General features: G+C 36.2%; 1 protein-coding gene across 1 annotated transcript in view; it reads right to left on the reverse strand.

The window, feature by feature from the left end:
• The window catches only part of LOC128221390 (uncharacterized), a 45,715-nt gene extending 28,981 nt beyond the window's left edge, over positions 1-16,734 (reverse strand). The window contains exons 1-9 of the mRNA XM_052930004.1: positions 16,672-16,734; positions 10,874-11,134; positions 10,155-10,514; positions 9,525-9,827; positions 9,119-9,247; positions 8,727-8,804; positions 8,107-8,146; positions 7,368-7,435; positions 6,983-7,069 (exon numbers count right to left, since the gene is read on the reverse strand). Of these exons, the coding sequence (XP_052785964.1) occupies positions 6,983-7,069; positions 7,368-7,435; positions 8,107-8,146; positions 8,727-8,804; positions 9,119-9,247; positions 9,525-9,827; positions 10,155-10,514; positions 10,874-10,892 (1,084 nt within the window). The 5' untranslated portion in view covers positions 10,893-11,134; positions 16,672-16,734. The remainder of the gene's footprint in view (positions 1-6,982; positions 7,070-7,367; positions 7,436-8,106; positions 8,147-8,726; positions 8,805-9,118; positions 9,248-9,524; positions 9,828-10,154; positions 10,515-10,873; positions 11,135-16,671) is intronic.
• Positions 16,735-17,310: the final 576 nt, after the last annotated feature.

The following is a 17,310-nucleotide window of genomic DNA, read 5'->3' on the forward strand; positions in this document are numbered from 1 at the left end:
GTTTATGTTTAATGTACACTCTAGGACTGAACCACCATATAATCACTGTGCTGAGCATACTACCATCCTCATTCTAGAAAAGGTAGCAGAATACGTTATTAATATTGTATCTATAATATATAATTGTTTATTGCAGCAATAACGACAATAATTCCAAAAAAACGTGCGGTATAAAAAGGATGCTGTTTGCGCCGCTAGAAGCAAGTAAATATTATCTAAAGTTCACATAAATTTAAAAATAGTATTTTGCTAACAACTGACAAATCGTAGACGGTCCAATTAAATAAACAATAGCATACACAGCACACTGTAAACTTACTTACTTTTTAAACAAGCTGTTTTCTCTATATATTTCTCACTTTAATCGAATTAATTAAAATAGTTATTATTTCTTATTATTTCCACTAACATAATGCAAATGGTCTCCTTATAGTGTCTTGATATAATGACTAACATTCATATTTATATACTCAGAGTTCATATCAGTACTGTAATAACTTATCAGTATGTGAATAGCTCGTCTAATAATAATACTTATCTTGTCATTTTGCCTTTGTTCGAGTCGTTTTATGACCAAGTAATTATTAACCAAATATGTTCTGATAAAATAAATCTTCCAATAATCATGATTTGTAAGCTAAATTCAAATGATAATGAAACACTGCAGATACCTTTGTCCAACGAATTATCTTTTTAGTAATTTAGTCATTTCAGTGTCATTTTGATATTTTAGTTTATCTTTGAAATTGCCAATTTCTGTTAGTGCATTTAAGTGTTAGTAATTTGTTTAATGTTTACCACATAGAGAAGTCAATGTTTAAGAAGAACTCATTATGTGCGCTCGTACTTGTGATGTCGATTCAAACAATAATATTGACTATCTAAACTTTTGAAGTAAAATTGAATATATTATCTTTCAAATGTTTTTTTTTTCTTTCTGATTACATGAACCTGACTGAATTAAATGTATTAAACAATTAAACAATTGATTAATTAATTAGAAACTGAGACTCACTCTAAGTAAAACAAAACATACTCAATCTGCAATTCTTGAATGCCTATGATTTGTCATGATTGGAGAGACATTTGTTAGAATATACACAGGGCCTTACTGTCATGAGCATTTGAGGTATTTCCGCAAACCATTGACTGGACATCAACTTTGAAGATGTGATTGGCGTGACACCAAAATCTTAGCCGAATGTTATATAAAGAGTTGTAATTGAGCATGGTTCTAGTGCGCCTTTGGTTTACATGAAAGACAAATGTTGTATGTATGAAATCTGACGGTGCAGTCTGCATGGGGCAAATTCATGAACCGAAATAGGCCGCTGTTAGAAAACATAGATTTTAACAGCAGTTGCATCATGTTATCTGTCGATGGAAATTTGTTTAATTGTTAATACTTGTGGTTTCAAGAGTAGAGGTATTGCGTCTTGCAAACGCTTATCTGCGGTGACTGAGTGCCGTATATCATGTCTAATTTTCATTATAATGAATGAATCGGCGGGCCAATACATTTCTCTCGTCTTTGAATAGCCACAGCTGTATGTGCGTGTACCCTGATCTTCGGGGCAGGTTGACCGTCAATCAAATGTCCAACACCTTATTTTGAGGAATTTGTTGGGCGATGGTTGAATTTACTACTGTACTGATGCAAGAGTGCTGTGGAGTTTGCTGTCACGGTTGAAGCCAATAACCGAAATGTGGGTTTGTTAAAATGGAATTTGGCAATGTTCGTTGAAATACGAAATTGAGTATAGTATTGGAGGAAAATGCAAGGCGTATGGCCGTGAGATGTCTGACTTCGCATATTGCATGAGGCTCGGACCATAAGACGGGTGATTGGTGAGATTAAAGCAAGGCGGAAGAATGCTGTGGTCCACTGATCCATCGGAAATATTTTTGTTTGCTTGATGATGTGTGTTGGCCTATGAATGCGTCGATCATAAAATGCCACTGTCCACGGCTGAATTATCCGCACGGTCTTTTAGACGGGTGGTTAGCTCTTAAATGACCGCTTCATCTTTTGAAATTTTAATAAATAAATAAATAAACAACGTTGTTTTAATCATATGTAACCGTAATAACGAGGGAATCACATAATTATGACTCCACCTTAAATATATAACGTTATACATGTAATGACAATGGAAAGAAAAAATCACCGTGATAACAAGTGAAACTTTATTATATACCCAATGATAACATAGGAAAGGTTAGTCACAGTGAAAACGATACACAACGATAACGTGAGATAGCAAAGTTAACGTGCTAAACACGTGAAATTTGATTACGCCTATATAGCGTGCGAAAGGTAAGTCGTTGTGCAAAACACGGGAGAGTGCATATCGCCACGATAATGGAGCTAGTTATGTCACTGTGAGAAACACGGGAGTGCGCACATCGCCACCATCACGTGAGATAGTTATGTCAACGTGCAAATCACGGATAAATGTATAGCTCCATGATTGTAAAGGAAAAGGGATATCACCGTCAAAATACTGGAAAGTGGGTATTGCCATAGTAATGTGGAAAAAGGGAAATCACCGTACCAAGATTACATGGAAAACTATAAATCACGGTTAGCACCCACGAAATATATATCAAAGCTTCCGTTAAAGGACATTTTGAAGTATATAACTCCATAGAAATGGGCTCAAACATAAACTCATGCTGTTATTTCTACATTTCAATGAAAAACCTTGCTGGTCAGGAATTTCATACTTCCACTATCAATTTATTAGTGGAAGACCTATATATAAATATATATAAATACATATATCATAATGATAAAGCACTTTGATAATGCGAGCATACACTCGCCGTGAATACATGGGAAGCAGAACAAACCCGTTGTTATAAGCCATGAAAGTACATTATTAAAAATGTTACACATGATCATTGCCTAGACTTTGAACCGGCAACAAGAAACCAGGTTACTTTAGCAAAGAAATAAAAATAAACTTGTTCGGTAGCTTGACTTTTATGGCCTGCCAGTATAAACTTAAAATGCAGCTTAACTCCTCATGAAATTCTTTAGTTATAATACTTGTTGCGGTTGTGTTTCTGTATGACCCTTCATGTCTCCTTATGAACTAAAATTGGCAACTATTATATTTATATCATAGGATATTACGTAATCGACTGTTTCGTTTAATCTTCCCTTATCACCGATAAAATGTGCTTACCTAGTCAGTTTTGGATCATCTTTGAAGCCCATGAGTGTCAACATTGACTTGAGTGCTTTCTTCTAAGATTTAATATGACCTTAATGCATTCGAAGTTAAATTAGAAATGATAGGAATTATGCTGAAATTGACAAATAAAGGTATTTTCAAGTGATATCACATTGTTCACTTTCTTTGTAAAATCTCGATTAAAATGTTAGGTGAATATTAACTGTAACATTGTTTCATTGACAAATGATTGACACAAATAGAAATCAAATTTTCGGAATACACACACGTAATGGGTAATACTTAAGTGCTTACCCGAGTAAACCTAGAATAATAAGGGTTTTTTGCCATTTTTTCATTCCAAAATTAGAATTGTTTCATTTACGTTTTGAATGTGGTTTATTGATCGTAGATTTTGAATATTTCGGTAAAATTTAATCGGGATCACCATGGCGTTCATCGAGGATTTAATGGTTATGCATGACTTGTAATATGTTGTCATTAATTAAGTTATTTAATTCATTCGATCCAGTAATTTGTACGAGGTTATTTGTATTGGCCTGAGCCCGAAAGGTGAAAGCCAATACAGCTGACTGAGGACAAATAACAATGTCGATATGAAATTATCTAATTAATTATTTGATTATTAACTATTACGTATTCTACGTCATTTTCATTCAAAACATCCTTACACCTTACCATATTGTCGGAGCTCATTTCCCTTTCTCATTCATGGATTCTGCTTTTCTATTCTAGTCTTTGCTGAATTTGACTTGCATTCCTTATTGTGTCATTGCACAGACTAAAGCCGACTGCACTGCACAGACTATGAAACATATCTGTTTTGTGATTGTTTCGTAAACCGTTTGCCAAAAGTGCAAAATTGTTTTTGCGATTGTTTTCTCTTTTATCGACCTTTTTGTCGGTTTCCAAAACTATAATTGTCATATACCTCACCAACATGTTGAAAACAACTGTAATATCCAACCGTTCACGATGTTTTAGTATTTTTATAGGTTTTTAATTCCAAATATGATTTAAACATGGCACACTCTTCAAAACAGTCGGAAAAGCGGAAAATCAAATGGATGCCTTAAACATATTCACAACATTCTCAAATCAAGGCGAATTTGGACAGCCAATGAAAATAGTCCATTTCTCAAATTTTGCATTTTGCGAGTTTATTAGCCAATCAAGACGACAAAAACTCATATTGGCCGCCTTAAGTATTGGGTGAGTCTTGGCATATATGTCGTCGATTGGCTAGTATTAGTACCACGATTGTCCCGGTATCGCGTCAAATACGTAATAGATGATTAATAATGCCATTTACTAAATGTCAATTATTAAAAAACTAAGTTATGTTATGACAGACCATTATAAGTGATTTTTCTCTTTTTTAGCATATTAGATGGTTATTATATATTATTAACTCTATAGTTTTTTGGATATACCTTGCTCAAACCTAGTGTTATGTTAAAAGGATTTAAACATGTAAAAATTGAAATTTCAGATACAAAGTGTATAGAAAAATATATTATATGTCAAATTACGCTATTTCGGAACTGAATACGCAATGTGAAATGTATATTAGATAAAAAGAAGTAAATGACTTATTGTTACACATTTTTTTTCGTTAACAGCAAACCTATTATTATTTATTTCCAAATGTGAATGTGAAGTCGTAAGGTTTTTTTTATACTTTTTACACAGAGGCCTACAAATACAGTATCAACAATAGGGTTTTACAATAAATACACACTTGTTACTTAAATGCAATACTACTTATTAAACGAACAAAGATAACAAAAAAAAACATGTTCTTACATTAGTTTTACATTTTACATTATACGGCAGCAGTGTAATGGATAGTCTCTCGCAAGATTATTTTGGGCGTCCGTTCATGTCGGCGTTCAGATGGGTGTGATTCTACTCGGTTAGACAATAAACCACATGAACAATCGGCATACTAGACATTAATAGTAATGATGAAATGATAAAATGAGTGGGTTGTTACAATAATTACTTGACTTTACTTTTTCTTAAGTCTATCAGCTTAATTCTGAATTATGTTTGACTGTGTATTTATTTTATGTGTGTATTGCTCACGCAAGGGAAACGAAGCATTATACGATAAACGATATCTTTGTCATTCGCTATCTTTTAAGACTTTTACGAAAGCTTGTTGCCGCCGGAATGTCCATGCCAGACAACAGATGTGCTGACAACTGCGCTACAACATATCTGTTATTTTTCCTCATTGTGTTAAATATTGGGTATATCGTGTGAATTGCTTGAACGTAAATTCAATTATTGAGGTAGTCTAAAAACATTGTGCGTACCCATTTCCACCCTGATAAATACATATGTGCTTCGGGAAATATTACGGTACTGCTGAATCAAGGCGCGTTCAGTAAATCGTCATATTTACGGAACTGATTCGTAAACGTCCGTTTATGTTCTTGTGCGTTCGTCTTTGTGCCATCAGGACAATCGATCCAAAGTGACTGTATGATAGCATCTGATTGTATTTTTTAGGGCAATGCCAAAGTAAGTATAATTGTTAAGTCCTTATGCTTCAGAGTTAGAAAGGATATGATTGGCTATATGTCAGATTTTCCTGATCACGAACATGTATTTGTGTCACTGTGTGTAGGCACGTATTTTATAATTTGCCTCGTTCATCTCCGTGGGACTCAGATGGTCTGGAGGTATGAAAGCTTTATATAAAAAATATACGAAGATCAGATAGGAATAATAATCTTTGCATCTGGGTGAAGTGTGGCGTTCTTTATTTTATTTCCTTTAATCTGTTACAAAGAATCGAATACAATGTTTGGTGGTTTTTCAATTGCACATGGAATACGTTTGATTCACTTTGAACTATGTATCACAATAGTAGAGGAAACTATTTAAAACTAGTTTCTGTTTCCGCAATTGAATTGTTATAATATGTAGCTTGATATTGTCGTATTGTGTTTCATTATCGTTATAAACATGGTGACTTGCCTGTTAACAGGATCGTGGTTACAAATAACTTTAACCATGGTATGGCTGTTGTTTTACGATGAAAATGCTTTATACTGATATAACATGCGATGGGATAGTGTATGTGTTGGCCTGAAGTCGCGGGTTGGCATATGACATTTTGACTGAACGTTTCCAAATGAGCTAATCACTGGGTCGCCTCACATGCTTTCATAAAAGAAAAACAAACAAAAACACACCAACCTGTGCATATCGCTCGCATACTCTTACTAAATAACATTGACGAATTCGAAGGCGATGAAATGCTGCAGATAATCGTTGTTATAAATGAAACAGAGTAGAGAGTGGAACACCAAACACCTCTGCAATACCAGTAAAATTCCGAAGTCAGCACTGTCTTAAGATGATTTCCGCGGCGTTTAAGCATCAAACATGGCACCGGCGGGTGAAACGGTAAATAAAGAGTACTATCATATGGTTCTAAGGACAATACTCTGTCCAACATTATGATTCAAGCGCCCAGAAGTCATTGACAGCAAACAGCTAATTTTGCACAAACTTGAGTCATCCAACAAACGTAAGATTGTGAAAAAGCTACTGGAGCTATTTAAATACATGTACTTATAAACGCCAATAATTATTTAATTTGCCGGTGGTCAATTGTCTTAAACTGAGAAAGGTTTTGGTTTGGTCAACCTTTTTAAACCGTTTATTAATTGAGCAATATGCATCCAATCCAGTAACTACAAGATAATTAAACCGTTTTATTTTATTGACAAACGATAACATGTGGACAATTTATTAAAGTAAAATACACTTGGCTGATGAACTCCTTTTGTCCATGTTTGTTGTATCTGCTGTTGCGTAATGTGAGTAAATATCCTGACGATCAATGGGTGTTTCTAGAAACATAAAAGTTACTGATTTATATACCGATGTCATTTGGGATCTTTGATTGATGTTATTAGTTTTAGTTTGGAAAGAGGTTAAATATTCGCGAAGTTTCGAATTGAAAACCTAGCCAAATATTTAATTTACAATTCCCTTTTAACAAGCCAATAATTATAACTAGAATTAAATCTTCGTAATATATCTTTAACATAACTTTCGATAGTGTATAACGGTTTTGCATACATGTATAATTAGCAGCTTCCATACTGTCAAGTCAATAGTATAAACCATCCAATATGGTACACCTACCGTATGGCTGTTGGTGTTGAGGGTGTAAATAGTACATGTCTTGTTGTTCATTGGTACTGCTGTTAAATCTAAAATATAGTATTTCAACAGGCCAGATGATTTTATTTAAACGAGTCAGACAACTTATTTTGATATAAAGTTTATCTAGACCGACAACAGTAGTTATGTTTTGTTTTTATATATTTCCTGTAATGGGCAATTTTGGATAATATTCATTTCTAATAACAGTTTGTGTTGTCAGATAATTGATCATTTCTTAAAGCCAGGATGTTACCCTGGTTAAAGCTAACCTATTTCGTAAACGTATACTCAGGAATATCACTCTTGGACGACCACTAGCTAAACGTCCCCGACAGATGCGTTTTATATTTGTTAGTGCCAAAATGGGGGTCGAACCTCTCAGACCTGGATCAACAGTAACCTCCCTTACCACTATACAGCGCATGCGCAATTGTTTCGCTATTCCCTTCATGTTTTCATAGTTCTAACAACCCAATCATGAAAGCATCAAGATGTTTTGTCTGTAAGTGTGGTTTTGTTACGCTGTGTATCCCACGTAAGACCTTAATACCTTGCCTCATAACGGGGTATTCTTTCAAATTATTGACAACTGGGCTTATCCCTGAAGTGTCTAATGATTAATTCAAAGTTGAAAATGTATTTACCTATATTTGTAATGTCTGAAATAGTCATTAAAGATCTTAAATGTTTCGTCAAAATAATTGATCTATATCCTTACCCGTTACCATTTCCAGTCCCTGCAGTTCCGTGGTTTTCGGCTGTAAACAAAACATATATAATTGCAATGTTTTACGGTACGGGTTTACTCAACAAATAAACAGTTTCTTCGATCAATATTGTTTGACCTTGTAATATCCGTTGTACTCTTACTTTTAGCGATAAAAGCAACGAAACTAAACAGGTTCTTTTATGTGATTCAAAACAGATTGTTTCAACCTTAAAAAAAATCATTGAAAAGCTTAAGAATAAAATTGTCTCATGAACATATTTTAACTGTTCTAAAAGCGGCAGATTCCAGTCTTTTTAAGATGGAAGGAAGGAAGGAACACAAACAATAAAATTAAGTTTGAATTATAAATATGTAATTTCGCTTAGAACAAGCGTGTTAAAACTGCCATATGGAGTGAGCGGTACGTACGTTAACGATTACCTTGACCGAAAATACAATGATGGGACGGGAATCCTAAGAGAATGAGTATTTGGATAAATATAAGTGTATGTTTATGCAAAGCAAACATAAGATGATGCAACTGACAGCTACTATTATCCATAAGCAAAAGGTAATATATATGTTTGTTGCAAATTAGTGTACATATATAAAAGACTCATTATATTTACCGGAAATCATTCTGCCCATGTTAACTCTATCTGCAATTTCGTAATGTGAGTACACATCCTGTTCACTCCTTGTTGTGTCTAAAATAAGAACATCTGTTTTAAATTCTAAAGCCATTATGGAGCATCATTTATTGTAGATTGGTCCGAGCTACGTACAACGGTTTGGAGTTTTGAACTGAGGACCTAGCCATACATTTATCTAACGATTCCTTTTTAAGAACTCTATAATCGTATCTATCAACATAAATTATACCTTGTATTGTCATTTACCAAAATATTAATACCATAAGAACGCAGTAGATTGCAGAGAGGGATGAAATACAAACACTTCTATATGCTTCATTATGCCATGACAATTAGAACCTTTTTGTTTTACATCACTTCATATTTACCTGATGACGTCTTTCTTCGTCGAATGCACACAATAAGCAGAACAACCGATACAAGCAACAGAGCGCCTCCACTTGCTGATGAAGCCATGATAGTTACACTTGCCATTCTTGTGTAGGTTTTGATTGGTCCTCCAATTGATTAATAAGCATATAAGTAAGTTGAATCAAAATTATAATTAGAAACATACTCAATAAGCGAAAGAACAGTTATTCTATTAAAAGCTCAACAGAAAATAATCGCGATTTATAATAAAGAAATACTCATTTAAGAGTACGGACTTGTGAATATGAATCTAAATGAATGATCTAGAAAATTACCTAAATGTATTTCCAGAGTAGCACTCGGTAGTAAGCGCCAATGCATTACACGCATTTTTACACATCGATTTAAACATAAATATCTTACCTTGCATCGTTCTGAAGTTTATCTCGTCAGTGTAACCCGACGTTCCGTGTATGTTCGACGACGTCATTTTCACAGTATACTCGGTATTACTGGATAATTGCGTCAGTGTGGCGTTTTCATTTTCCTGTTCGGTGTCTTCAACAGAAACATGGAACACTTCTTTGTTTGGTTCAGCAATTGTGTACTCAACTTGGAAGGTTTGCCGAGAGCCCCCATTGCTTCCCCCTTTCCACGACACCACTACCGAAAAATGTGTAGCTGAACCAGCCACAATGGCAAACTCAGACGGCATTGAGGGTCTACCTATAATTGATAAGGATACTTATGAATTATTTCAGTTTCGAACGACTTTTGTTTATCGTCGTTTCTATAATATTATGATCTACTAGCTTTAAGGTTGACAAATCAACAAGAAGACACCTGCGTAATTATAACAAACAACTCTTTCTAATGTACCGTTACTGTCAATGAAGGTAGACAATAATTAGGATTATTTTAAGATAAAGCATGAAAGGGAAAATGTTTGGATATATCCTATGCATTGAACTAACAGTCATTTGTTGCTGGGTACAGATAATATATCAAGATATGGCAGTACCTTGTATCACAGTGACTTTTGTTACAGCCTACCTTCTCTCCAAATTGTGTAACTTTGTTCCCAAGATATTCCGATGCCATTTTGGACAGTCAGCTTGTATTCTCCATAATCAATGATAGTAATATTGTGCAATGTCAACTTTGAAACAAGTCCTTTTGACTGAATAGTGATTTTATCGTTTTCAACCAATGTCTTATAAACCATCGAACGTTCAACGTCTGATGAATTGGCAATTTGTTTCCCTTCTGTCGTGTTAATACACCTACTCCAGGTATAACCCGAGGCATTTGGAATAGGAACAGCATCGGCATAAAATGTCAATGTAACATTTGAAGATACGGGAGCGCCGAACTCTGATTTAATTGGTGTTGTAGAGTCCGGTATCGGTGCATCTATAACATGTTGAAATATATGTTTGGGTAGTGAAAATGCAAATATTATAAACGAGGTATCTATGAAAAAAAAAAAACAACATCAACGACAAAAATGAAACGCAAATTAAGCAATTGATACAGCTCAAAATCGAGTGCTTTTTTTCTAAGAAAGCTGATATGTTTATATTATCAATAAAAGTTTAGTCGCAAAAAAACAACATTAAAGAAAGATTTTCTCTTATATTTGTGTAATACCAGTTTATCCGAATTGTATAATTTCCACACAATTATACAAATAATATCTTTGTACATTATTTTGTTATATTAAAAGAATGAGTAAACAAGACTAGATCAACTCTTTGTATAAATATACTTACACATTACATGTAAATCCATTTCTAAAATCACTGACGATGTATTTAAATCGACACATTCATATATTCCCGTATCACCGGGGCTTGTATTTGTGATATGAAGCTCGTTATGTTTTAAGGTATGAATAGCTCCATATTTCCTCCAAGCATGTCGTGTATAGTTTAAAAGTTTGTCTATTTCAGAACACGTTTTTACGAGTTCATCGCCTTCATGGATGTACACCGTATGTCTTTCCTTTTGATGGAAACCTGCGACGTTTTGTTCTGCAATAAAAGAAAATTATATGCAAAATAATCATGTGGTTTAACGGGAACGTCAGGAACAGCGATGAAGCTAATCATAGCAAAACGTGTTTACCACTATTATTAATTATAAATTTATATAAGTTAACCCCGTCAGTTCATCCACACCTATATCAATCTGATAGTCTGTGTGTGGCTTTTCAATTTCTAGTAACTCTCTGGCACCCCAGCGCCTGGGCGACTGTAATTAAAAAGCGCTTTGGCCAAATATGCCATTTTTCCGTATGTAAAGATGTGTACAACTGTAAAATTTAAGCCTTAAATGCTATTTGAGACCAAGTTAAGTTGAACTTAAGTTTGTTCAACTTAACTTGGTCTCAAATAGCATTTAAGGCTTAAATGTTACAGTTGTACACATCTTTACATACATTGAAAGTTCAAGCAGTCATTTTTCATCTTATTTGTCGGAAAGCAGAACATATATGTTTTAACCGTCGAAAAAGTGTGAAAACCAGGAAAAGGCAAATTTGATCCACATGCATTTAATAGTGACAAATTGCAAGAAATAGTGTAATTCGATACATGTTTTACCCAGAATGACACTGTTGATGTAAAACAGTTCGGTCCCTTTAGATTATGTAATACGTATTAGATTTTCTATACATTTTAATGTAACAAGCAACACTTTATATTAAAAAAGTGTTTCCAAGCGTTTCATATATATATTAAAATTCCGAATAAAAAGAGTTACAGGTTTCCCCTGTACAATACAATCATCGCTAGGTACCGCTATTTTTTCATTAAATCAATGTTGCATTATCCAGCAGAAAATATTTAATCTCTGAGATCTATTTATGATTTTGTTCTCATATGTTTCCCCATATTGGACTGAATTAAAAGCATAACAACTATAAGTTATGTGCATAACTCAGCCTTAGTAGTTTGAAGTAGCGTTCTCAATCTTAACACATCTACACCACCGTCGGGCTGTTTTAGTTGTAACGTACCAAGGCATCTGACATAGTGTGCTTTTAAAATATATATATAATGTTGTATTAATGTGGTTACAACATCCTCCGAAAATGAATCAGTTTACTTCACATCATATTTGAGTTATAAGGGATCAAATTAGAATCCAATAGGCACAGCTGAGCGAAATACTCACAGTTGGATCCTAACAACCGCTAAGCGGAAGACTCACGGTTAAAACCTAACACGCGCTGAGCGAAAGACTCACAGTTGGATCCTAACAACCGCTAAGCGAAAGACTCACGGTTAAAACCCAACAACCGCTGAGCGAAAGACTCACAGTTGGATCCTAACAACCGCTAAGCGGAAGACTCACGGTTAAAACCCAACAACCTCTGAGCGAAAGACTCACAGTTGGATCCTAACAACCGCTAAGCGAAAGACTCACGGTTAAAACCTAACAACCGCTGAGCGAAAGACTCACAGTTGGATCCTAACAACCGCTAAGCGGAAGACTCACGGTTAAAACCTAACAACCGCTGAGCGAAAGACTCACAGTTGGATCCTAACAACCGCTAAGCGGAAGACTCACGGTTAAAACCTAACACGCGCTGAGCGAAAGACTCACAGTTGGATCCTAACAACCGCTAAGCGGAAGACTCACGGTTAAAACCTAACACGCGCTGAGCGAAAGACTCACAGTTGGATCCTAACAACCGCTAAGCGGAAGACTCACGGTTAAAACCTAACACGCGCTGAGCGAAAGACTCACGGTTAAAAACTAGCAATCGATGAGCGAAAGGCACATGGTGGGATCCTTACAATCGCTTACCTCAAGACACACGGTTAAAAACTAATAATCGCTGAGCGAAAGACACACGGTGGGATTCTTACAATCGCTTCCCGGAAGACACACGGTTAAAAACTAACAATCGCTGAGCGAAAGGCACACGGTTGGATCCTTACAATCGCTTACCGGAAGACACACGGATAACCTAACAAGTGCTGAGCAAAAGGCAAACGGTTGGAACCCTACAATCGCTGACCGGAACACTCCTCGCGGTTAAAACCTATCAGGCGTTGAGCGAAAGAATCACTGTATGAACATATCAGGCGCTGAGCGAAAGAATCACGGTTAAAACATATCAGGCGCTGAGCGAAAGAATCAAGGTATGAACCTATCAGGCGCTGAGCGAATGAATGAAGGTTAGAACATATTAGTAGCGGAGCGAAAGAACCACGGTAAGAACCTATCAGGCGCTTTGCGAAAGACTAACGGTCAAAACCTTACGGGCGCTGAGAGAAAAAAAATCAAGGTTAAAACCTATCAGGCGCTGAGCGAATAAATCACGGTTAGAACCTATCAGGCGCTGAGCGAAAGACTCACGGTTAGAACCTATCAGGCGCTGAGCGAAAGAATCATGGTTAGAACCTATCAGGCGCTGAGCGAATGAATGAAGGTTAGAACCTATAAGTAGCGGAGCGAAAGAATCATGGTTAAAACCTATCAGGCGCTGAGCGAAAGAATCACGTTTAAAACCTATCAGGCGCTGAGCGAAAGAATCACGGTTAGAACCTATCAGGCGCTGAGCGAAAGAATCACGGTTAGAACCTATCAGGCGCTGAGCGAAAGAATCACGGTTAGAACCTATCAGGCGCTGAGCGAAAGAATCACGGTTAGAACCTATCAGGCGCTGAGCGAAAGAATCACGGTTAGAACCTATCAGGCGCTGAGCGAAAGAATCATGGTTAAAACCTATCAGGCGCTGAGCGAAAGAATCATGGTTAGAACCTATCAGGCGCTGAGCGAAAAAATCATGGTTAGAACCTATCAGGCACTGAGCGAAAGAATCACGGTTAGAACCTATCAGGCACTGAGCGAATGAATCATGGTTAGAACCTATCAGGCGCTGAGCGAAAGAATCACGGTTAAAACCTATCAGGCGCTGAGCGAAAGAATCACGGTTAGAACCTATCAGGCGCTGAGCGAAAGAATCACGGTTAGAACCTATCAGGCGCTGATCGAAAGAATCATGGTTAGAACCTATCAGGCGCTGAGCGAAAGAATCATGGTTAGAACCTATCAGGCGCTGAGCGAAAGAATCATGGTTAGAACCTATCAGGCGCTGAGCGAATGAATGAAGGTTAGAACCTATAAGTAGCGGAGCGAAAGAATCATGGTTAAAACCTATCAGGGGCTGAGCAAAAGAATCACGTTTAAAACCTATCAGGCGCTGAGCGAAAGAATCACGGTTAGAACCTATCAGGCGCTGAGCGAAAGAATCACGGTTAGAACCTATCAGGCGCTGAGCGAAAGAATCACGGTTAGAACCTATCAGGCGCTGAGCGAAAGAATCACGGTTAGAACCTATCAGGCGCTGAGCGAAAGAATCACGGTTAGAAACTATCAGGCGCTGAGCGAAAGAATCATGGTTAAAACCTATCAGGCGCTGAGCGAAAGAATCATGGTTAGAACCTATCAGGCGCTGAGCGAAAAAATCATGGTTAGAACCTATCAGGCACTGAGCGAAAGAATCACGGTTAGAACCTATCAGGCGCTGAGCGAAAGAATCACGGTTAGAACCTATCAGGCGCTGAGCGAAAGAATCACGGTTAGAACCTATCAGGCGCTGAGCGAAAGAATCACGGTTAGAACCTATCAGGCGCTGATCGAAAGAATCATGGTTAGAACCTATCAGGCGCTGAGCGAAAGAATCATGGTTAGAACCTATCAGGCGCTGAGCGAAAGAATCATGGTTAGAACCTATCAGGTGCTGAGCGAAAGACTCACGGTTAGAACCTATCAGGCGCTGAGGGAAATAATCATGGTTAGAACCTATCAGGCGCTGAGCGAATGAATGAAGGTTAGAACCTATTAGTAGCGGAGCGAAAGAATCACGGTTAAAACCTATCAGGCGCTGAGCGAAAGAATCACGGTTAAAACCTATCAGGCGCTGAGCGAAAGGCTCACGGTTAGAACCTATCAGGCGCTGAGCGAAAGAATCACGGTTAAAACCTATCAGGCGCTGAGCGAAAGAATCACGGTTAGAACCTATCAGGCGCTGAGCGAAAGAATCATGGTTAGAACCTATCAGGCACTGAGCGAATGAATGAAGGTTAGAACCTATTAGTAGCGGAGCGAAAGAACCACGGTAAGAACCTATCAGGGGCTGAGCGAAAGAATCAAGGCTAGAACCTTTTAGGCGCTAAGCGAAAGACTCAAGGTTAGAACCTATCAGGCGCTGAGCGAAAGAATCACGGTTAGAACCTATCAGGCGCTGAGCGAAAGAAACACGGTTAGAACCTATCAGGCGCTGAGCAAATGAATGAAGGTTAGAACCTATTAGTAGCGGAGCGAAAGAATCAAGGTTAGAATCTACCAGGCGTTGAGCTAAAGACTCACGGTTATAACCTACCAGGCGCTGAGCGAAAGACTAACTGTTAGAACCTGACAGGCAACCATAAATATATATCTTTACAAATGAAAGTTAGAGTTCACCTTGCATTGTTGAATGCAACAGGAGTCTAACCAAACAGACAACCAACTAGAGACGCACAACGTCACAATTCAAGATAAATATTTCAACAGTATTACAATATTTGCAGCATTTTAAAAGTGACTAATGAGGTAGTTTTCAAACCTCTTTAGTTTTATGACAATACCAAAATATTTGCAGCATTTACAAGTTTACTAATGGGGTGTCTTTCAAAATATTTTGATCGTACATCAATTTTTGAATATTTGTAACATTAAGAAAGACTAGGTATTATTTTAAATTCATCTTATCGTTTAACAATATAAGAATACTTGCAGCATTTAGAAATTTGCATAAAATGTAGTGTTTGTTCTTACTTATCGCAAAGCAATTTTTGACTATTTGCAGCATTAAGAAGTTTGCTAACGATGTAGCCTACAAAACCTTTTTTTCAGAAAGCTGACCGATGAAGGTGTTACCGTCAGTGTTCTTCATAAAAAACAATATGTTTCATTTTCATTTCTTCTCTCCGATTACATATCGGATACTATTGAATGACAGGCAATTTAAGAACATAGATCGTTATTGAAGAAATTGACAATTATTTACGTCTAACAAGTCAAAACCTTTAAAATAAATAAATGTACAATTAATGCATAACAATGGCAATAGAGGACACTTTTTGTTAAACTTGAAAACTCCTTGGGGTGGTTAGGCTGGTTTTCATATAATTATTAAATATAATGCCCAGAAACATTTTTACCGGATTTGGTTATAATGGAATAGCGTTTGTCAGATTTGAGGGGGGGGGGGGTCAATTTTGTCGCATTATACGTCCACGAGGTTCATTAAAAACACTACAAGTGTTTTTATAAAAGTTGTTTTAAATTTAATAACCGCATTGTTTAATGATTTTTCAAAACAATCGCCAAGGAAAGTGAAGTATTATTGGTTAGGAGATAAGTGATTACAGTTACTCGCTTTAAGTTATTGTGAAGATGTATTAGCAGCAAGTAATGCGAATAATATTCAGCAAATAATAATAGTTACGACAAAACAAGGGAAATTAAAAATTTCGTATTTAAAAGTTTAAAATAAACGTATTAATCATACCTTTGCCACAGTGAAACACCAATGTAGCATAAACAAATACAGCAGTAAGTCTATACAAGAAGGTCTCCGTTGCGACATGTAACTGAAATGAAGAATTGATAAGGCTTTATATTATTCTGAAACAATATGTGGCTGAAACCGAAACAAAACTCATAATTTTGTCTTCTGTCATATTAAAATCTTCCTGTTGCGCATATTACCATTGTGAATCACAGCCCTTCCTTGTATTATTATTGAACACAATGGGATTAAAGCAGCATTTCTGTATCGTTGCGGTACATAACACAATGACTAAGGTAAGGCAACAATTATTAATGCAAACAATTTGCAAGATTTAATTTAATGTAACAAAATGTTGTGGCTGAAAACAAACTTTTCACTGAGATCTGTTTTTATGTAGGCAGTATGTTATTTTTTTTTATAAAATTGCTTTATAATTTTTGTAAAATATTTTTTTTCCTTTCACCATTTATCATATCGTATCAAAATAGTAGCTGTTTTTGTTCATACAAACTTTTTATATCTAAATTTCACTAACCCTTATTGGCATACTTATGCTGGATGGCTAACATTAAATGTTTTCCATGAAGTGTTAGACACTTTGCTACTACTTAAAAGGAGCACCAGAAGTATGAAGGT

Source organism: Mya arenaria, chromosome 16, assembly GCF_026914265.1.
Source record: "Mya arenaria isolate MELC-2E11 chromosome 16, ASM2691426v1".
Lineage (NCBI taxonomy): Eukaryota > Metazoa > Mollusca > Bivalvia > Myida > Myidae > Mya > Mya arenaria.